Here is a 21,041-nt window from a genome sequence, read left to right as displayed (position 1 = left end):
GTCTTTCACGATCTATGATACTCTTGCGATGGCATTAGGCACTGAAGACGGAAAGATGACACCTAAGGAGGGGGGGTTTCTTCCTCCCTCCCCTTTCAGCGTCAAAGTATCTGATTGGTAGTTGTAACATCTTTCAAAAGATCCTGTTTGTTAGGTCTACCCACTGATCAGATTGATAGGATTCCTTCCGATTTATCTGATGTTTTTTTGTTTTCTAAGAGTCATTTATACATCAGGTGGGGAGGCGTGGATTTAATAGATGTATTTGGCAATCCTTCAGAACCTCCAGATCCAGGTAAAACAAAAGAGTTTTTGTAACTTACTCAGATTTTAGAAGAGTAGGTATTCTTGCTTCCGTGTAGTTGCTTAGGTGGTAATAGGTAGAGGAGATCTGAGCCTGATTCCAAAGAAACATTTGCGGCGTTGTATTTCCCCTCAACGCCCGCGGGACCACGCCCAATTCCCCGAGAGTCTTCCTCTCTCAGAAAAATGGGGGTCAGACTGCTCTTCAAGGCTGCAGGGGAGTTCCTGTTTCCCGGTCCACTGTTTAGGAGCCGGGTAGGGGTGCAGGGTGCACCCCAAATTTGAACGTTTCTTGGGTCCCTTGGGAGCTCCCGAGGAACGTGGCGCTCAGGTCATCGTCTCTAGCGGAAGTCACAAGTGTCCCATTTGTTAATATCAATCATACAGGTTGTCAGCCTTGAACTATGGACTGGTGATGAACTGTAATTACAAGCCAACAAATAACATTATTCCAATATTAATTTAAGATGATTCTTCCTATGCAAGCCAACCAAAGATGGGACCTGAGCATAAAATTCTTCCTGCACTCATCATGCTTTGGAGTGATACTTTAGAAAAGAAAGACATATTTAAACTGACAATTTTATATCACAAATGTTAAGACATCACACATTAAATGAAGAACAGGCAGTCCTCCAGTGTTCGGTGCACATCTATTTCTGTCTTATCATTATCTCTTAAATAGTCTCTTGACATAAGAAGTGCCCTGTTGAATCAGGCCAGTGTTCCATCTAGTCCAATATCCTATTTGCATTGTCTACTGTAGCCGCTGGCAAATTCCTAGTGACAAGATCCCAGGGCTGCATATGATCTGCCAACACCACTAGCATAAAATATTTAGTAGCTAACATGTGAATGCCATGCCAGTTCACTACTGCTGGCATCCAAATGTCTCTCAATTCTGATATTTTCTTTTGCAAAAATTAGAATTCATTTCAAACCAATTCTTAATTGGAATTTATTGAAAAACATAAATGACGATTGATATGGCCCAAGTCAAAATTACTTTGAACTGATTGCATTCTTCTGCAAAATATACCCACTATAAATAATAGTTATCTGACAAGGCCCCCTGATAAAGGCTGTCCATAGGATATCCTTGGAACTTGACAAAAATGGGATGGTAGAAATATATTGTTCTTTCCCTCCCAAAGGATGGAAAGATGGGGGACTATTTTGTTGCTTGTAAGGCCATTTTCCATCAGACTCCCATGGTGTCTTCATTTAAAAGGTGCTTTCTTTCCTACTTATAGAACCAATGGAAATAGCTGAGGACTATGAGTCAGTATAGAGAATTAATTCAAAGGCAAATCACTCTTGGTTGTAGAGGTTCTCAAGCTAAAGGCATGTCTGCATGCCACCACTACAGGTATTTGGCTATACTGGGTGGAATAAGATTTATTATTTCCATAGTAAACATTGATCAAGGAATTGGCTCCAGAAGCACCATTTGGGATTTCTGTGTATGTAGGGGGAAGGAGGAGCCATGGCTCAGTGGTAGAGCATCTGCTTGGCATGCTGAAGGTCCGAGCTTTAATCCCTGGCATCTCCAGGTAAAGGGACTAGGCAGGTAGGTGATGTGAAAGACCCCTGCCTGAGACCCTGGAGAGCCGCTGCGAGTCTGAGTAAACAATACTGACTTCGATGGACCAAGGGTCTGATTCAGTATAAGGCAGCTTCATGTGTTCATGAGCTTCAAAGCAAAACTCAGAGCAAGGCTTACATCAAGGCTTTTGGATGTGTTCAAAATTAAATGCACAACATTAGTGCCTGTTAACTTGGTGAGACTCATTTCTAAGTGAACAGGCATAAATAATTTGCTAATCACAAAATGTATTTAATAGCCTTTGTTGTGGTTTCATGTCTCATTAAACTTTAGCAATATTATGAACACAGAATTATCATTTTTTCCTTAAGTACAGGGGATGCATACCTGTACATAAGCCCATTTAGTTGATTGCAAGTTATAACAATTGACACAGATACAGCTGTTCATTGTACATTTTTGCATATGGCCAGGAAAACAAGGGGAGAGGAAACTGACTCTCCAGCTGCCTGTAATACTGCCACTTGATTGGCTCTAAAACCAAGACAATTTTATTTAGCAGCCAGTGAGTTGGATCAAAATAACAGTGATTGTGTGCCATTTTCTGAATTGTTGCAGGCTTAAAAATTGTGATAGGCTGAGTACTTCACTGCTCTGTCACTAAGGAGCACTAATATAAAGTTTAAAACAATATATTGATTGCAGGCAAACCTACCTTCTTCCTCTAGTCACCGCATTGCCCTCAGTGCTGTTGGAATTACAACATTAATATCTGGATGCAAACAGTACTGATGAGGCATGATATTAATGTCTAGCTATCAAATATTTTAAATTAGCAGGTTTGGTAGATCACAAGCAACCCTACGATTTGGAACACATCTTTTCCACCCTCCCCTTGTCTTCTGCAGACAGCTGTGGTTACCTGAAAAGCTGCTCCTGACAGTTAGGAGTCCCCCCCCCCCACCAGCACAGTATGGGATGCAGTGTGGCAGATTGCAGTTCTGAAATGGGAAAGCTACAGGAATCACAGCCACAAATATCTTTCTTGTGCAAGGGATATTGCCTTCTGTTAGTGCTAGGGTGACTTTGGGTCTAACTCATTGGTTTGTATCGAATCATGCAGTTCCAAAGACTTAAGGATACATCTATCTATGGGAGTGGCACTTTCTTCTCATTTTCCCCTCCTACAGACCCCCACTTTACTTGTTATGCTTTTTGGGCGGGTCCACTGACCTCAAGAACAGAATGTTGGGGGGTTCAGTAACCTACAGCAAGAGCAGCAAGTCATGTGAAGTCCATGGAGTGAATTGCTCTCATTAGATACAAGACAGTATCTTGTATCTGAGAGTGTATGTGGAAGGGGAACAATAAGTATACAGTTGTTACTCAGCTGTTACACAAGATCCAGACTTTTTTTTTTTTTTTTTTTTTAAGAAACACCTCTGTGGCCCAGAAAAGGCGCTTTTCTACTGGGCAAATAAACGTTTTGTATCATTGGGAAAATACAACACCCCCCCCACACACACACACACACACACATGCACAGTTAATTGATAGAGCAAACTCCATAAAACATGTTTGTGTGAGTGCAACTACAACTTTGGATAGCCTATGGCATTGCCAATAATAAGCAGCAAAACATCTTCCCCTATGTCTGTGTCATTTTCTGAATTTTGAGAGTTTAGGTGATTCACCGCTGTGACACTCTAACACAGGAGCACTTATATTTATGTATTGTAAAAAATGTATTGATTGCCAACAAGCCTTCCTCCTCCTTTGTGCTCCAGTTGCAATAATGCTTCTTTAAAAAAAATGCTTCTTTTAAAAAATCCCTGGGTGAAGTCCAGGAAAGTCAGAATCTGTTTCCTAGTGCTATGAATGTTGCTAAGCTTTACTCTAATTTCATCCAAGGTAACAGTGATTCTTATGCATTTCGGATATAAACAGCAGGTCACCTTGGAGAGAACTATGGCACAGAGTTCTTAGGACAGCAGAGGACATAACTTTGCATAAATGAAACACTTGATAATCAGACTCCCTAACCTACATTGTTTTAGCATGTCCACAAAATAATAATGCCCGAAATAAATATATCACTCCCTGGATAAAACAGCTAAAGACACTTTCTGAGAAGCGGATACTGCATTACCTGCTGTCAAATAGATCGGTCAATTGCGTGAGAGATGTGGCAACTTTTCTCTTTATAGTATCAAGAAAAAATTAAATTTCATTTCCCCCTTTCCTCCTTTTTAAAATGTGAAGTGGATGATGGCTAGCCAGTGGCTGTTAAATCTAGGGAAAGGAAAGGAAACGCCTGATAGTTGGGTTCACACACTTTTTATGTGAAAATGTGGTATACACCAATGCTAATATACATTAATGCTGGGAAGAGGTTCAAATTAAGTAGTCCATTGTACATTTGTAGACTTAAAGGATCTCAAATTTAAACCAAGAATCTGTTTAAATAGGTAGTCACGATCCAAGAGGAAATATCTTGTAAACAGAAAGAGTGTGAAGAAGACCTGATGAAAGCTGAACCTGCTCTGGTGGCTGCTACTGCAGCTTTAAATACACTCAATAAGGTAAGAGCCAGTGTGGTTGTTCTACCACATGACTTGGTAATTGAATGTTGTATTGTGCTGTATTTTCTACAAAGCAGCTTCCTACTATTATTGTAGCTCCTAGAATACAAACATCTTTCTTGCTACCAGGGAATAGACATATATCTCTTTATTTGAAGCATTTCCAAATTAGTGTTTTTCAAGCAATGAATGCACGTTCATTTATTGCATATTATTTAAAATCACCTCTTTGTTGTAGGCCTGTTGCATTTTTCCTAGCTCTGAGATCTGACTAGCTTGTTACTTGGAATCTTATAGCACGTTGCTTCTATTTTTTCCCCGAATATATTTTCCCAACAACGAAGGCTACTGATAATGGGGGTTTTGCCTGTTTCTTTTACCAAACAGTAACCCTTAAATATGCTCCAACTGTAATTCAGTCATCTTAACATTTACTTTAGAATTGGCTAACATAGAGCACAAAATCACAATCTAGAATTAACAGCATAAAAATTGGCAACCAAAATATGTTTAAATTTGAATTAAATGGTTTTGAGGGCAGTCAAAATCCAGGCTCATCTGGCTGATCTCTGCTGGAGACGGCTATTGTGATTCTTATGGCTTCCTTTCTCTAGAGGTCTGTTGCTCTACGTAAGCACAAACTACATGTTACATTTTACCCATGATTGCCATGGGGACTTGCAGCCATATGGCAAGTTGCAAGCTCCTTGTGGCAACTGCATTTAGAAGTGCTGCTGTGGCCCAGTTCAGCTCAAAACCATGGCACAGAGGGAGTAGAGGCTCCTGCTGTTCCCTTGCCCCATTTCCCAACCCCAAGGATCTCAGGGTATTAATTAGGTTGTTTGTGGGGGGAGAAGCTGCACATGCATTAAATGTTTGCATGCACAGCCCCCAGTGGGACAAATATTGCCCCCCAGGGGCATTTGGGTTGGAAAAATAGCATGAAGGGAGGAAGGCAAAAGTTCCTTCTCTCCCAAACTCCACAGTCCTGACCAGAATTGAGCCCCTGTGGTGCTTCTAAATTGAGTTGTCGCAGTGAAGTTGCAGCTGGCTTTTGTTGCAAGTCTCCTTTTTGACCACATCTTACACATGATGTGTAGTTTGGCCCTTAGTAACTTACTAATGCAGGAAGGGTATGTAATTAACCTTAACTGAAGAATTACCCTTTCCATACTAAGCCAGGAGTCCCCTCATACTCCTGCTAGGGCCATTTTTGTTGCATTCTTGACTTGTTTCAGAGCCATTTTTGTGTTTGTTCTTCAGGCGAATCTTTTGGAACTGAAAGCTTTCCCTAACCCCCCCATTGGAGTAATGAATGTTTTAGCAGCTGTAATGATCCTGTTGGCAAATAAAGGAAAAATACCAAAAGATCGAACCTGGAAAGCTGCTAAACTCTTCATGGGAAAGGTACCTAGAACATTGGCATTACCTGCCAAATGGTGTGGTGACATAAGTGGTTAAATACAGAAGACAAAGTTAACATATTGAAAATTTGGCTGGCTCCTATGACCCATGAGTGCAACAAGTACATGAAATAGATCTCCACCTTTCTCCTGCTGCTTTCTACCACTCTGAGAAGCTGCTCCTGAAGCTCAGGGAACCTTCAGGAAGAGGGTAGGGTACAGCATGGAGGGGTGAAGCTCAAAGGGTAATGGACAAAAATCACTCCTCACACGCACACACACAAGCTCTTGCACAAACAGAGCAGGAGCACCTGCAAGACAGCATGTGAGGCAGCAATTTTTGCTTAAACCCTCTTCTTTTTGCAACCTCCTGTGGTACATCACACTTTATCCCTTAGGATCCACTTGGAGTGGCACGGGGAGCTGCAGGAAGAAGGGAGGGAGAGATCATTTCTCTGTTCATAGTTCATAATGTTTTGTACAATGTTAAAAAGGTAAAGGTCCCTTGTACAAGCACCGGGTCATTCCTGACCCAAGGGATGATGTCACATCCTGACTTTCCAAGGCAGACTTTGTTTATGGGGTGGTTTGCCAGTTCCTTCCCCAGTAATCTTCCCTTTACCCCCAGCAAGCTGGGTACTCATTTTACTAACCTCGGAAGGATGGCAGGCTGAGTCAACCTTGAGCCGGCTACCTGAAACCAACTTCGGTTGGGATTGAAATCAGGTCGCGAGCAGAGCCTGGACTGCAGTACTGCAGCTTACCACTCTGCTCCACGGGGCTCTGTTACTGGGTCACAAATAATTTGGGGGGCACTACTTGTTGCAGTGGTTGAGGACCTGCAAACAGTAGGAAGACATTTATTTTACATTATCTGCCATTAGGCTGGTTCCGCAAAGGAAGATAAAAAGAGCAGTGGTGTGCATCAGACAATACTAAGTGGCTTAACTCTCCATTTCACTGCAAAAATGTGTGACACTTTTTAAAGAAGTCAAGTAGCCTTGGAAGTGGGAGAATTCAAATTCAAGAAGCAGCCAGGAAGTCCTTAAATCACTCTTAAAGCATTTCTACCTTCTCAGTTGACCTAAACATGAGCAAACATGCTTTGTACCCTCCAATTCCACCCACCAAAAGCTGGTTATTTTGCATACAGTGTGTAGTGAATTCTTCATTGGAAAAATATGAACAGCTTCATAGGGCGACACATAGTTTCTTCAGTCAACCCAGAGAAATACAGGAAGAGAAGGTGCAAGTCATTCATGCTTCCCTCGAGTTCCAGTAACTGAAGCTACTGTTAGGTGGAAGCATAAGGTGGATGTGCTTAAAATTCTTTGCATTTTAGCCCTGTACTTTACATTGTTTTCTGTTTTCAAAACTGAGTTTGTTATGCTTTTTTTTTGAGGGGGGGAGTATGTATTTGCAGTGTTGTTTAACAATAGTTAGTGCATTAAATGTCTTCCAGGCTGATGAATTCTTGCAAGCTTTAATTAACTATGATAAACAGCATATCCCTGAGAATTGCCTGAAAGTTGTCAAGGAGCATTACTTAAGAGACCCAGAATTCAGCCCAAACTGGATTCGCATGAAGTCATTTGCAGCAGCTGGTCTCTGTGCCTGGGTTATCAACATCATAAAATACTATGAGGTATTGAATGTGCTTTTTCTAGTCAGAGTATTAAATGGTTTTGGTAAGTAGTATTTCTTGAATATCTTGGGGATGTTCTTTATGGAAGCAATATTTTCAAATGAAGATGAGCTTGAAAGCTGCATATAAATTGCTTGCAGCAGTACTGGGGCAATTTTTTTACTCATATTACAACACAGCAAAGGGATATCCCTCTAAATTCTGATAAAATCAGCACTGGTGTATTGCAGTTGCTAAGAATGTCCCCATTTCAAATCTCATCTGACCCATGAACTCATTAGATGGCCATAGGCAAGCAGAGTTTCATTATAGCTTAATAATACTGTTGTGTCTAACAGAATTGTAAATATTTGTGGGTAATGTATGCAAAACACTTTTAACAGTATAACAGCACATTCGTGACCTTCAAGGGTGAAAGCCCTTAGGAGGCCAGGAAGTGGCCGCACCGGCATTAGCCCGGCCCCCTCGCCAGCGTCTGGCCTCAACAGCATTGGGGAGGCCCGGACGCTGGTCTCCGGGTGCTGCCATGGCAGCACCACTCTGGAGGGGGGCAGTGCCACCCCGGGAGACATTCCAGCATCCCAGGTGGTGTTCCCTGGGTGTGCCAGGGGGAGGAGCTGCCATTAGGCAGCCTCCTGTCCCCTTTTGCCCTGGGTATGCCAGCGGCGAGAAGAGCGAGGCTGCACCTGCTTTTCTCAATGGGGTGAAAAGCTGCTGGTAGCCGTGGAATAACTTAGGAGGCGCCGCAGTGGCGGCGCCTCCCCGCCGTCCCCAGCCGCCAGCAGCTCAGGAATGCACTGTAAACATACAATTGCACTGTTAGTCTGGATCCAACCAATATGTGACGGTTTTATAAACAGTATTAAATGTGTTTCATTGACCCCACCCCCTTAAAAATTGTGGAATATGTGAATTTCTAGGTATATTGTGATGTGGAGCCAAAACGTCAAGCACTGAGCCAAGCAAACGCTGAACTTGCAGCTGCTACTGAAAATCTGGAAGCCATCAGGAAAAAACTTAGTGTAAGTACAATCCAACTACATTTCTAATCCTACTGCATAGGCCCAAGCAGATGTAACTGGCTTGCATTCTTCTTTGTGGCAATGCTCTGAGCCTGTCTGTACAGATAGGGGATTTTACTGCCTTCCTGCGCTGCCAGAGTATGAAGCTATTATTTTAGTGTCAAAGATAACATGTGGTTATATTAGGCACTATTACATCTTTTCCTGCAAACTAGCTGAATATAGCATACATTTTGTATGATATCATACTGAGTCCTTAACAAGAAATGACAATTTTGCCAAGAGCCATTTAGCCACATTACCACACATGTTTGAATAAATATGATATGTTTTGGTATTGATTGTATATGTTCCTCACCTTTCTCAAAATTGCATAATACACATCTGGTCCTCTGTTGGACTTGTTCAAAGCTACCACTTAGAGGATGGCTTGGCTTCAGATACTTACAAATGTTAAATATATGCTAGTTTTCCTGTATTTTCCTCTCCCCCGTTCTTTTTCAAGCTATGATCAAGGATTTAACGGTGCAGTCTTAAAGGACGCTTTCCTGGGAGTAAGCTCCGTTGAGTAGACTTGCATAGTATTTTGTGTAGACCTGCTTAGGACGGCACTATAAATTACTTAAACCCCACTAGGGAACCTAGTCCTTACTCTGGCAATATAAATTATTTGCCATTGTTCATAATGATACTGGTTGCAGTGCCATGTACATAGTGGTTCTTTTGCCCATCAAAAGAGCATGCTTTATCCGTACTTCGATCCATTTGCTTATTGGTCTTTATTTTCCAATGCGTCTCTCAGCATTATTCCTGTTTATTACTTATTGGCCTACTATGCTGTGTTTATTGTTCCATGTGCTAATTCCTTTGAAAAACAGAGTCACAGATAGTCGTCCCTGTCTCATGGATTTTCAATGGAATCCTGTCCTTTAAGCCAGTGCCTTTCTGCGGGGAAAGTGCTGTACTAAGTTTTCACATAGAAGTTTTTTCTAGCTGGTAATTTTCTATAATGATTAATAAATATTATGGTTATTACATGGTAATCAATAATACATCATCTGTCTGGATGGCACTGTGTTACCAACCCTTCATTTTTAATGCCTGCTAAAATATATTTCAAAATGACAAATTAAATCCTTGTCAACATGTGCAATAGCAAGATAAATGTTGTGGAAACATTTTTAAATTATTATTTTTTTGAAAACTGCCACAAAATATTTTATAGTTTAAAAATATTAATTTGTGAGCATCTTTTCAATTTAAAGGTACAAACCCCTATATGTCTCTTCCATGTAACTAGTCCATATACACATATTTATGTTTATATGTCCCATGTAAGATACACCTCCTTAGCAACTAAGGAAGGCCTGTATGTTTACAAGCCACCACTAACAAGTGGTATCCAAAGAGGTGCCATATTCATACTCTGCAGTGCTGTGTATTGCAGAAGTCTGTATTATCCAGCATATGATGTTTTGGGCTTTTGTACAGGTGTAGCACATGTACCATGTGAAGTTTTCTGTCATCATGTGGCATGGGGAAAAGACAGTGAGTGCACAGATACAACAGTCCAGCGCCTACTTATTGCAAATAGTCACTGGTAGTAGCAGATATTCTACTGTGGGCCATGCCTGATAGCGGGATGTGTTCTAAATAATTTCAGGAGGAATGCTTTATAAATAGTAAACATTCTAGCCATAATATGTCCCAGGATTAAGAAATCATAAAAATGCAAAATCATAACCCTTCTAAAATTAATTAGCTCAGAAATTATCTTAAGAAGCTTTTAGAGTGTCTGTTCTTTATCATGAACTTATTTTACATTGCCTTTGTATAAACAGAAGTTAGTGTCTAAATAAAGAAGAGGTATTATGTATTTGTGGTATCCTTGATATGTTTGTAATGGCCTATGGCTAAATGCGAATAAAACTATTCACAGAGAATAAAGAAGAGGCGAGTTAGGGACCTGTGAAAAATTGGGTGTGGGAGGGGATACTTTGGATCCAGTGATCTGTCAGTAGAAGGCACTGATGACTGTGGATATTTCTCATTTTCCTCTCCTCCAAGCAGCCCCTTCCAGCCCTGGCAAAATTTAGTCCTAAGGTTCTGGGACCCATGTGGAGAGAAACCACATGGGTTAGGAGGCTGCAGTGTGGAAGGGGAAGGGATTGAATCTGCTGTTCCTGCCTTTTCCGTCAATGGAAACTTCCCCAAGGTTGGAAATGGTTGCTGGAGGGAGAGAAAAGCTGGGAAGATCCAAGGTCCTTGTATGATCCTTGCACTGGATCCAACCCAATGACCAGGCAATTCCTCACCACCCAGAATACCTCTCCCCCACTAGGATACCTATGGCCTTGAAAAGACCAATTTCCCTTTCTCTTTTTGTCTGGTTTTGCTTTTAACTGCACTGCACCTGCTCTCAAAATCCCAAGGACAGTGGGCATACTCCATATATTTCCAAACTCATACTCTTTTACATACCTAAGTAAACTCCTAAGTATGCGAAGATCCTGTCCTTGTTTTTGGGTGGTCCTCTTTCATTGCCTTTGTGACAGGCACTCAGCTGTGAATCTTGCCTTCAGAGGGAACAAGCTGGAGGCCTGCAAGGAATTGCAGAAGTTTGGGGTGGGTGGGAGGAAATTTCTGCACACATGCATACCCTCCCAGTTCTCCCATTACAGGATTCTGTAAGCTCTTAGGTGCTTGAGCATGTCAGTTTCCTCACCTCCTCCTGTGGGAATATCCGATGGAGTCACAAGTCAAGCCCTTAAATGAGGAGTGTTAACAGTTTCTCACTGAGACCTGTCTGTCTCATAATCGAGTGGCATTTTATTGCACTTAATTCCTGTTATGCTTCTCTGGTGTGCTCTAAGACAGAGGCTGCCTGTATGTCTGGCTGCATAGGCCCTGAATGTGTGGAGGTCTCCTGGGGCAACAGCACTGTGTACGAGGTTCTTGGGGTAATGTTGGGATATAATATATATTGATGATTTTAATATATATATGGGAAACTTCATATCAATGGAGTTGTGTGTTCTGAAATTTTTAATGAATGTAGATATGTGATTTACACGTCAAATTAAACAGCTGCCTTTACAGTTTGCATACATCAGTATATTAGGTTGTAAATTATCTATGCAGTTTTTTGGTGTACTTTGCTCACCTTGATGACATATCTTACATTCAGACAGACATGTGTACTACCAAAGATGTCACAATGACAAGAACTTGAAAGAAAATTTGCTGTATATGATATTTCTCTGTGGTATACTCTGAAATAGCAGTATTGATGAGCCCTTCCTTGAATTAAGCTGTTGTGTACTGGAATACAGATTTGCTGATGCCATGGGAGGAACCTTGAGCTCCTTGGATTAGGACAAGGCTGCTGTTATTAGGATTCCTTACTTACCATTTCGTAAAGACAAGTTTTCCTCCTCAAAATAAGGGTTTTTATGACATGAAGAGGTTATTTCCAGCACATCTATGTTGCCAGGACAAGGTTATATAATACTGCCACCATTTCCTTTCCCTCCATTTCCCCATATACTGTATTGAAAACCTCAAGTACGTTGTAAAGGAGGATCTTTGTGGGCACAAAACGAAAAGATGTGATACAGTGAGAGCTGGTTGATTGGTAATGCCATCATCTTTGATGCATGATCTGTACAGAATCCTATTCAAAACCACAAGCAGTATTTGGGATTATCTAATTGCCCATTAAAAGTGCTAGTATGTTATTTATGTCAATCAGTTTTGCTGCTCAAGTGAGAGCTCATGTATCCTAATCTTTTCTGGAAGTGAGCCTCAGCATGTCAGAACCATTGTTGTCATAGACAAACATTTTCTTCTTGAAAATTTCACCATAAACTGTGGAAAATGGGATGTAATCCTTTCATACATTCTTGGAGGTATATATTTATTCTGTGGATCTTCATGACTGCTTTCAAGCCAGTAATACATTCCAGCCAGGCAGCTCTTTCTGAAAATTATGTGTATTTCAACTGTCCTTTTAATAGTATCTTCCATATAATTTATTAACTGAGATTAATTACTGTAATCCAGAGCTGAACTATTGTGGTCTTTGTCATAGAGATGTTTGTTCTACACTTTCTAAAGCCCACCCAAATGTTTTGCGTGATACTTGACTTCTGTGCTACCATGTTGCCAGAGCTTGCAAGGGTTTGTGCTTTTGTTGTTTAATTGTATGCTATCAGACCTCCTTGGTTACATGGGAATTTGTAACATGAAATAATGGATTAAAAGGTGAAGCTGAATTCCTCCCCCCTCCAGATTGAATATTTTATTTCACGTGGAATTGATTGATTGTTTCACAAGTTTATTGAAGTTGATTTTTGCTTGTTAGCTTCCTCTTCTTGTTCTTTACAGTTTCTCAGAATTGTACTGCAGTTTTCAATGCTCTGAAAAAAAGAATCCTATTCCACTGATACTGTTATAGCCTTGGAGGATGTCATTTAAATACAGAAATATAAATTCTTCAGATCAGTAGCAGTGGGTAGTTTGTCAGTATAGTATTTTTACATTCCCTGACATGTTTAGCCAATGTAGCATAACAAGCATTCCTTACTAGTGTTATTTTTAGGCTAGCACAAATCACTATAGTTTAGATTTTGTCATAGGATGCACAATGACCAGGATAAAGGTGAAGGGTTATTTCCCACTCCCTTTCCTTAGAAAGGATCCACCAATATGTTTAAAGTATGCTGCGGTTTTCAACATTATTTCGTTTAGCTTTAGGGAGCTTTGACATCAACCAGCACACCAGCAAACATGAAAATGAGATACTAGTAATAATTTATTTAATAATACAAAGTTATTAAACCATATTTTAATATCCTCTAGTAGATTTTGGAATCACAAAAACTAGAGAAATGACACCAAATATATTCAATGACCTTATATGCCAACTACACTTTGCAGACAACTTGTGAACACTGTTCGTATCAGAGTTTCATCATCTACTCATATGTTTCATCTCTAGTTATCCCATAACTGTGAAATGAGCTTTTAGAAGCCTTTAAGTCCTCTTTACAGCCCAGGTAACAAAAACTTTACAGAAACTTCATCAAGACACTCTCTGAAATAGTTTTGATAAAGTTTCTGTAAAACTTTTGTTGTCTGGGCTGTCATTTATACTGTAGATCCTCACCATTTGCATATCTGTGCCTTGCAGTAGGGGTCACTGGGGGTGTGTGGGGAGGTAGTTGTGAAATTCCTGCATTGTGCTAGATGGACTAGATGACCCTGGTGGTCCCTTCCAACTCTATGATTCTATGAAATTGAGTCTGTAGACTGATGACGCAATGTGGCCTCCAGCCAGTTTTTACTCCCACCACGTCGTCATTAAATTTTGCGGGAAATTTAGTCATCTTGCTGCTAGGACTCCTGGCTCCCAGTATTCATGGATTAGTCATTTGTGGTGATCCCAGGAACAGATCCCCTGTAGATATCAGGGGGCTACTGTATGTTCTGTGTTTTGAGGATTTTATGTAAAATAATAATAATAATAATTGATTTGTTGTTAGCCCCTTGGGCTCCTAAAAGGAAAGGTGGGTTATAAATGTTTTTAAAATAAATAAAATATCAGATGTGGGTATTAAAGTTTTAAATGATCTCCATAACGGAATATTTGCATTTTCCATTATGTCTCCAAATGTAAAATTATCTGTAAAACTGATAACTACAGTCCTGTAAAAGGGGACTTCTTTATCACAGTTTGAATTTTTTTTTACTCTGCAGCATGCCAATTGCTGGGTTGGTAGTCAGCAATTTGTACAACTGGCAGTGCCCTCTTAAGCAGAATTACACCCATCTAAGTCCATTGAAAACAGTGGGCTTAGAATTGGTATAACTGTGCTTAGGGTGGCACTGCATAGACCGGATGTCTGTATGATGATCCTAAAAAGTGATTAAGATGCCCCACAGTGTAAACTTACTTTTTTTGTTGGTTTGACTGTCATCTTGTACTGTACTCTGAAACACCCAATTATTGAAAGAGCAGTGTATCTGGTAAATATAGCAAGCCCTTTGTGAACCAGCCCTACATTGCATCATCAAGAGTTGGTGAAAAATTGCACAACTTGTGACCGACAACTTCAATGTATCTCACGCAAGCCCTGGACCTGTCAGGCTGATGGCCTTTCTACCTGTCTCTGCAATCATAGGCAGTCAGGTCACAGAAACAGGATAGCACACTGATAGCACACTGATGGCACACTGTACACAGTTGAGGTGTTTGGGGCTTGATGGGTCAGAAGATTTTGCAGGCCAAGAAACAACCAATGAGATGCAGCTAGAAAGGATGGAGAAATAAATAAACCCTAGGGCTTGGATTCTTGTTATTTAAAATATATGTATATATTTTTAGGACTGTCATTTTTCTAGAAGGAAGCTTTGCTGGTCCTGTATGAAGTTTTTGGTATAGACTCATTCTTCAATTAGGTATTAAAAAAGACGGTTCTCTATTAGCCTTCTTACTACTCACAGATTCAAGACTTGTTCATAGTCCATTAAACATGATAGGATCACAGTTAATGTTCCACATTGCTCGAGTCTCTATTTAAAACTCTCCAAGGAGCCAGTGGCATTTTGCCATGGAGAATGGGTCATCCTTAAAATCATTATCATAAATGCCTCCATAAACAAAAATGGATCAGCTACCTCATTACCCAGTAGAATTGCGGTCACACTTGCATATCTGGTTAACCAGGCATTCCAGCTGTTTCACTTCTCTCCCGTGGTTTAATGTTATATATATTTTTCTGTGGTTTTCTGAACTAGCTTGTGGTAGCCCCCTGGTCCATGTCAAAGTTTATGAAGGGCTCTGGGATTAGTAGACATTTGATTTTATAAAATAATATATAACAACATTAGAAGTTTTGGCATACAAACTACTGACCGAGTCCAATAGCTTTGGAGATTTTTATGATATTGACAATTAAAAGCATTGAAATATATATGTGTGTGTGTGTGTGTGTGTGCACGGGGATTTTATCATAAGTGGCTAAGGAAGTCTGCCCCTTTCCAACGAAGTAAGCTGTGACTGTTTCCCTGATCGACACCAGTAAGGTGTTTCTAGAGCGTCTGTGGTGTGATATGTAAATATTTTTGTTAAAGTTAATATTAATTGCCAGTGGGCCTTAGAATGTAGATTCAAAGAATCATTTATTCTATTGATCCAAAGCACCAAGAGGTCTGGGCTCCAGATCTTTACATTAAAGACAGAAATGTCAGCTACTGAGACATTAGCAGCAGGGCTGGTTCCAGGTTTTGAGGGGCCCTGGGTAGAGAGGGCTTTTCCTCAGCAGCACTGGGTATTGTGTGTGTGGCTGGGAGTGCAGTGTCTTACAACCATCAGGAACACCGCTTATTCCACCAGCACTTTCTTCCCTGGTGGTGTGGGGCAGCTGGGAGCACAGAAGGGGGAGCGCATGCAAAGAAGTGGGTGGGCAGAGAAAGGTTCACAGGCAGGTGGTAGGGGAGGTGTGCAGACTGGGGTTGATAATAGTGGACCCTGCCGGGAGCTCTGAGCCCTGGCAGATGCCCCACCTCAGGCGATGCTGACGCCTGCCTTGAATAGCAATTAGAGCACATTTTTTAGACAGCTGACTTCCTTGCATGAGTAACAAAAACAGTGACATCAAATGTTCTATAATAGGCTTTATGTAAGTGAAATAGCTGATCAAAGTTTATTAGCGCACATGGCAGAAGTAAATGTTACACACTATGTTGTGTACACTGAAAAAGTAAAGCTTGCACCCGTGAATGTTTGCACAGTGAGTTGAGTATTTTTGGTTGGTTTCTTCTTTGGGTTTAGCAAAAGATTGTGAGGAAAACCCACACAGGTCCTTTAGAAATTATTTATACTTTAGCTAAGCATTAAATGTTTTAAAATATTGCTTGTTTGAGATACGTATTGACCATATTCTCCACCAAGTGTCAAAGTATTTACCACAGAAAGTGAGTGGCATGTTGAACTACTGAGTCACAAGGGTTTTTAAAAATCATTGTTGGACTCTTGTAAGCAACTAGTTGTAGGTTCTTTTCACTGTGACAAAGATTTCTTTGGTTCGGTTTTGTAGGTTTCAAGAGTTAGAAGATATATTGGTGATGATGGGCAAAGCAAGCAGGTGGGACAAAAGCAAAGGTGTAGTGAAGTGTGGTAAATATTACAGGAGGCTTTATGATGACATCATCCTACTATAGTGGTAGGCCTTCTGGTGCTAGTTGTTATGAAAGTATGGAATGAGAGTGCGATCAAAAACTGAAACTTCATTTTAACAGGAACTGGATCTCAATCTGAGGAAACTCACAGCATCATTTGAAAAAGCAACAGCAGAGAAAGTAAAATCTCAAGAAGACGTCAGTCGAACCAACAAGACTATTGAGTTAGCAAATAGACTTGTTAAAGGACTTGAGGTAAGTTGGCTTTTCATTAATACGATCCATAAGAGTGCTAGTGAAATGAAATATTCTTTTTAAAGTAGTGGAAATGAAAGCTGGTTTAAAAAAATTATCTGGGGGGGGATATGCTAACCAACATGACAATATAAAACTGCAGACACTTCCTTTATGCAACACTGTGTTCTTTGCCCACCATAATCTGAATGACGTGGATTAATTGTGCACATGCTTGTGTTTACACAGAATGAGTAGAATCTGTTTCTTTACTAAATAACTGCAACTCATTAGCACCCCCTTCTATTCATTTGGGATTAAGAATCAGGGTTTCTAGGGTCAGAGAGTATAAATTTCAGCTAGGTGTGAATATTGACACCTCTTTTTAGAAACTTAACCATTATACATTTAATATTTGGCGCAAGTGTAAATGATCATGAAGGATCCTACCTTTGTGTATATCTGCATGTACCTGTTAGTACACCTGGAACCTCCAGTAGGACAAAATAGCAGCCCTTGGGGCAATTTCAGGTACAGGGTGAAGGCATAAGACCCTCTCCCTTCATACTGTGATCCCAATCTGAACCATGCTTCCACATGCTGTGGAACTGAGTTCCAAAGCAGGAGAGAATTCATGATGCACAGCTGCTTGAAAAACCCTGTGGTGGACCTAGACATGGCCCAAAAGCTTAGCAACATGAAGTTAGCTCCATAGTCTTGTGGAGCCCAAGTTCAAATCTATGCTCCCCATGAAATTCACTGACTGAACTCTACCCAGTCATTCTCTCTCAGCCTAACCTACCTAATGTGTCCCACAAGGATGGTATTGGGACAGGTGCTGTTTAATTTGTTCATAAATGATTTGGAACTGGGGCTGAGCAGTGTATTAGCCCAGTGTGCATGTGGCACCTCTATCATGTCTCCCCTTAGCCATCTTTTTTCTAGACTGACAAGTCCCAGACTCTCCAGTCTTTTGTCTTAGGAAAAGTGGTCCAATCCCAATCATCTCAGTTGCTCTCCTTTGTACTTTTTCTGCAGTGTCCTTTTTGAGATATGGGGGTCAGAACAGCACACAGTATTCCAAATGAGGCTGCATCCATACAAGGCCATTGGGATATTTTGTTCCAATACTAACTTCATTTGCCACGTGGTTGCCCACTCACCCAGTTTAGAGGGATTCTTCTGTAGCTCTTCACTCTGCCTTGGCTTCCACAATCCTAAATAATTTGGTACCACATGCAAATTTGGCTAATACCCCATCCCTGTGGGACCCCTCTGCTCACTTCCTTCCATTGTGAGAACTGTCCATTTATTCCTGCTGTCTGCTTTTTGCTATTTAATCAACTTTTAATCCATAAGAGGACATGTCCTATTATCCCATGATTGCTAAGTTTACCCAGGAGTCTTTGGTGAAGTATATTATAAAAAGCCTTTTGAATGTCCAAGTATATGAGGTGTACTAGATCATCATTATCAACACGCTTGTTAACCTATCCACAGAAATCTAAGAGGATAATAAGGCAGGACTTTCCCTTGCAGACACCATGTTGACTTTCCCTCGGCCGACTTCTTTCTTCAGTGTGTTTAATAATTGTCTCTTTAATAACCATTTCTACTAATTTACCTGGAACAGATGCTAGGGTAACTGGCCTGTAATTTCCTGGATCCCCTGTGAACCCCTTTATAAAAATTGGGAGGACATTTGCTATTTTCTAATCGTCGAGTATAGGGGCTGATTTTAGCAACAAGTTACATTTACTTGTTAGTAGATAATTAGTTTCATATTTGAGTTATTTAAGAACCCTCTGGTGTGAGCCATCTCAGTCTGAAGACTTACTGGTTTTCAGTTTGCCTAGTAATCCTAGAACTTCATCTCTTATCACCTCAATTCGTCTCAATACTTCAGACACCCTTCATACATCATTCCCAAAAATAGTGGCTCTCACATGGGTATGTCTCCCACATTTTCCCCAGTGAAAATAAATGCAAAGAAGTCATTTAATTTCTCTGCCATCTCTCCATCTACCTTAAGCAGTCCTTTCATTCCATTGTCATCCAAAGGCCCAACCACCTCCCTGACTGCTTCTGTTTTCTGCTTCTGTTATGTTTTGAATAAATTGATAATGTTTGTCTTAATGTGTTTGCCCTGCCTTCTGCCTGCTCCTTGACTGATAAATTGTTTTCCCATGACTGGGATTTTCTATACCTTATTCAGTCAAACTTAAAAAACAACAACAGAAAGATCTGTCTTCCAGTTATGTGCAATAGTAAGACTCATTGACCAGAACAATGTAAGCCAGGAGCAGGTTTAATTTGGTAGAATACAGTTGATATATCCTTTCTTAAAGCTGTAAAATAAAAGATGTAAAGGTTTTAAAAAAGCAAAAAACAAAAAATTCATATAAGGGGCTTTGGAGCATTTCAGAGACAGAGAGGTCCAATTCCTAACAAGTCTTCATGGCTATTGCATTGGGTACTTTGGGAAAATTAACATTTAAAAGCATTGATTTGGCATTTCATTCAAATCACAATGTATAATTCCCTTTTCCATCACCAGGAATACTTAAGAAGTACATTTTCATATGTCCCAGAGGATGATCTCTCAAACCCCATCCACCAAACAAATGATCGCTTTCACCAAATAGATCTTCCTGATCTCTTGGACTAGCTAAACTGGTAACAGACTGATAATTGATGCTTCTTTCCTAGAAACAACAGAGTGGGTAAACACTCTCTAGACTGAGAAACTCCCAAATAATTACACTTCAGAAGGGCCTGTGAGTTTTATTGTGGCCTTTCTCTGCAGTTTCCTTAATGCTAATGGGTAGCTGAGCCCTAGACGTTATGGTATACTTGCTGCTGTTGTCTTGCCTCATATGCTGTATATTTGCTCATGGAGTGGATTTCCCCAGGGAGAAGTCTCTATAACTAAGTCACTGTATCTGCACACGGCAGCAAATACTTTCTGACAGCATGGTCAGCCTCTGGTTAATGAGCACTGAGACTGAATAATCCTCAGGTCAGGGCTGAGTCATTTTCTATCCACCCACAATGCACTTAACCTTTGGATAAGTGGGCTACAGTGCTTGTATTGTTTCTGCCTTGCTTTCATTAAAAAAATTAATCTTCTAATAAGAACAAAATACACATCTAATAAAACTCTGTACAGAATTCAGTTTTCTAATTATTTTTGTCTATAGAAAAGTATCTTTGTATCTGAGTAGGTAATAATTTAATGGTCAGGGTTGTTGTTATAAGGGTAATAATATGAAGCAGGGAAGATTGATGTTGCAAACCACTTTGGGTTTCTATGTTACCACCATAAAATACAATTATTTAAATTTAATTAAGGAAACAGTGGTGTTAAGCCACTTCTAGGTAAGCCCACTTTAGACTTACTGAAGTCACTGGGATTCAGTAAGTTTATTTGCATGCTTGTAAGAACTAACACCCAATGAATTTCAAAAGTAGTTTGAGGGTTCATATGCCAGTTGGCCCATATGCACTTCTGTATTGTAGTCAATATGAGCCGTTTATTAAATTTTTAAAGAAAATTCCATTTTTATCATTTGCTCATAACTTGCAATCATAAACATCATTGCATACATAATTATTAAAATCAAACAATTCACTCTAATTCTGAATTTTGACCTGAATAGGATTAATAATTCTTAATTACTCAGACCTTACCGCTTCTAAATTTTCATTCCTTTTGAAAGATGTAAGTTTAATCATAAGGTTAACCTCTTTTATTTTTCCTAACCACTTGTTTACATAAGGGATGTTCTTTGATTTCCAGTGGCATTCAAACACCAAATGTGTAGCCGTGATTAAATTAAAGGTTATAATTTGTAATTTCTTTGGAATTATTGGGAGATAGTTTAGTAACATAATTTCTGGTTTAATGCCTACCTCTCTACCTAGACCAAAGTTCAACAAAAGAGCAACTCCAAAACAGAACTGCTCTTGGACAGAACTACCACATGTGGATGAAATCAGCTGACTCAGCATGGCAATACCAGTATTCACCAGTAGAGAAGTTATAGTTTTTGCAGTCAACTTTGGAGTTACATATGATTGATGAAGCATTTTATTTAGGTTCTCTCTAAAATTCAGTGAAACTGA

The 21,041-nt window shown here is 40.1% G+C and overlaps 1 protein-coding gene across 1 annotated transcript in view; it reads left to right on the top strand.

The window, feature by feature from the left end:
* DNAH11 (dynein axonemal heavy chain 11) overlaps positions 1–21,041 on the top strand; it is a 164,127-nt gene that overhangs the window by 99,341 nt on the left and 43,745 nt on the right. The window contains exons 57-61 of the mRNA XM_056857443.1: positions 4,318–4,431; positions 5,695–5,838; positions 7,297–7,479; positions 8,400–8,501; positions 16,803–16,937. Of these exons, the coding sequence (XP_056713421.1) occupies positions 4,318–4,431; positions 5,695–5,838; positions 7,297–7,479; positions 8,400–8,501; positions 16,803–16,937 (678 nt within the window). The remainder of the gene's footprint in view (positions 1–4,317; positions 4,432–5,694; positions 5,839–7,296; positions 7,480–8,399; positions 8,502–16,802; positions 16,938–21,041) is intronic.

This window comes from Euleptes europaea, chromosome 11, assembly GCF_029931775.1.
Source record: "Euleptes europaea isolate rEulEur1 chromosome 11, rEulEur1.hap1, whole genome shotgun sequence".
Lineage (NCBI taxonomy): Eukaryota > Metazoa > Chordata > Lepidosauria > Squamata > Sphaerodactylidae > Euleptes > Euleptes europaea.
Note: the sequence above shows the minus strand (reverse complement) of the source record. Positions and strands in the feature narration are given on the sequence as shown.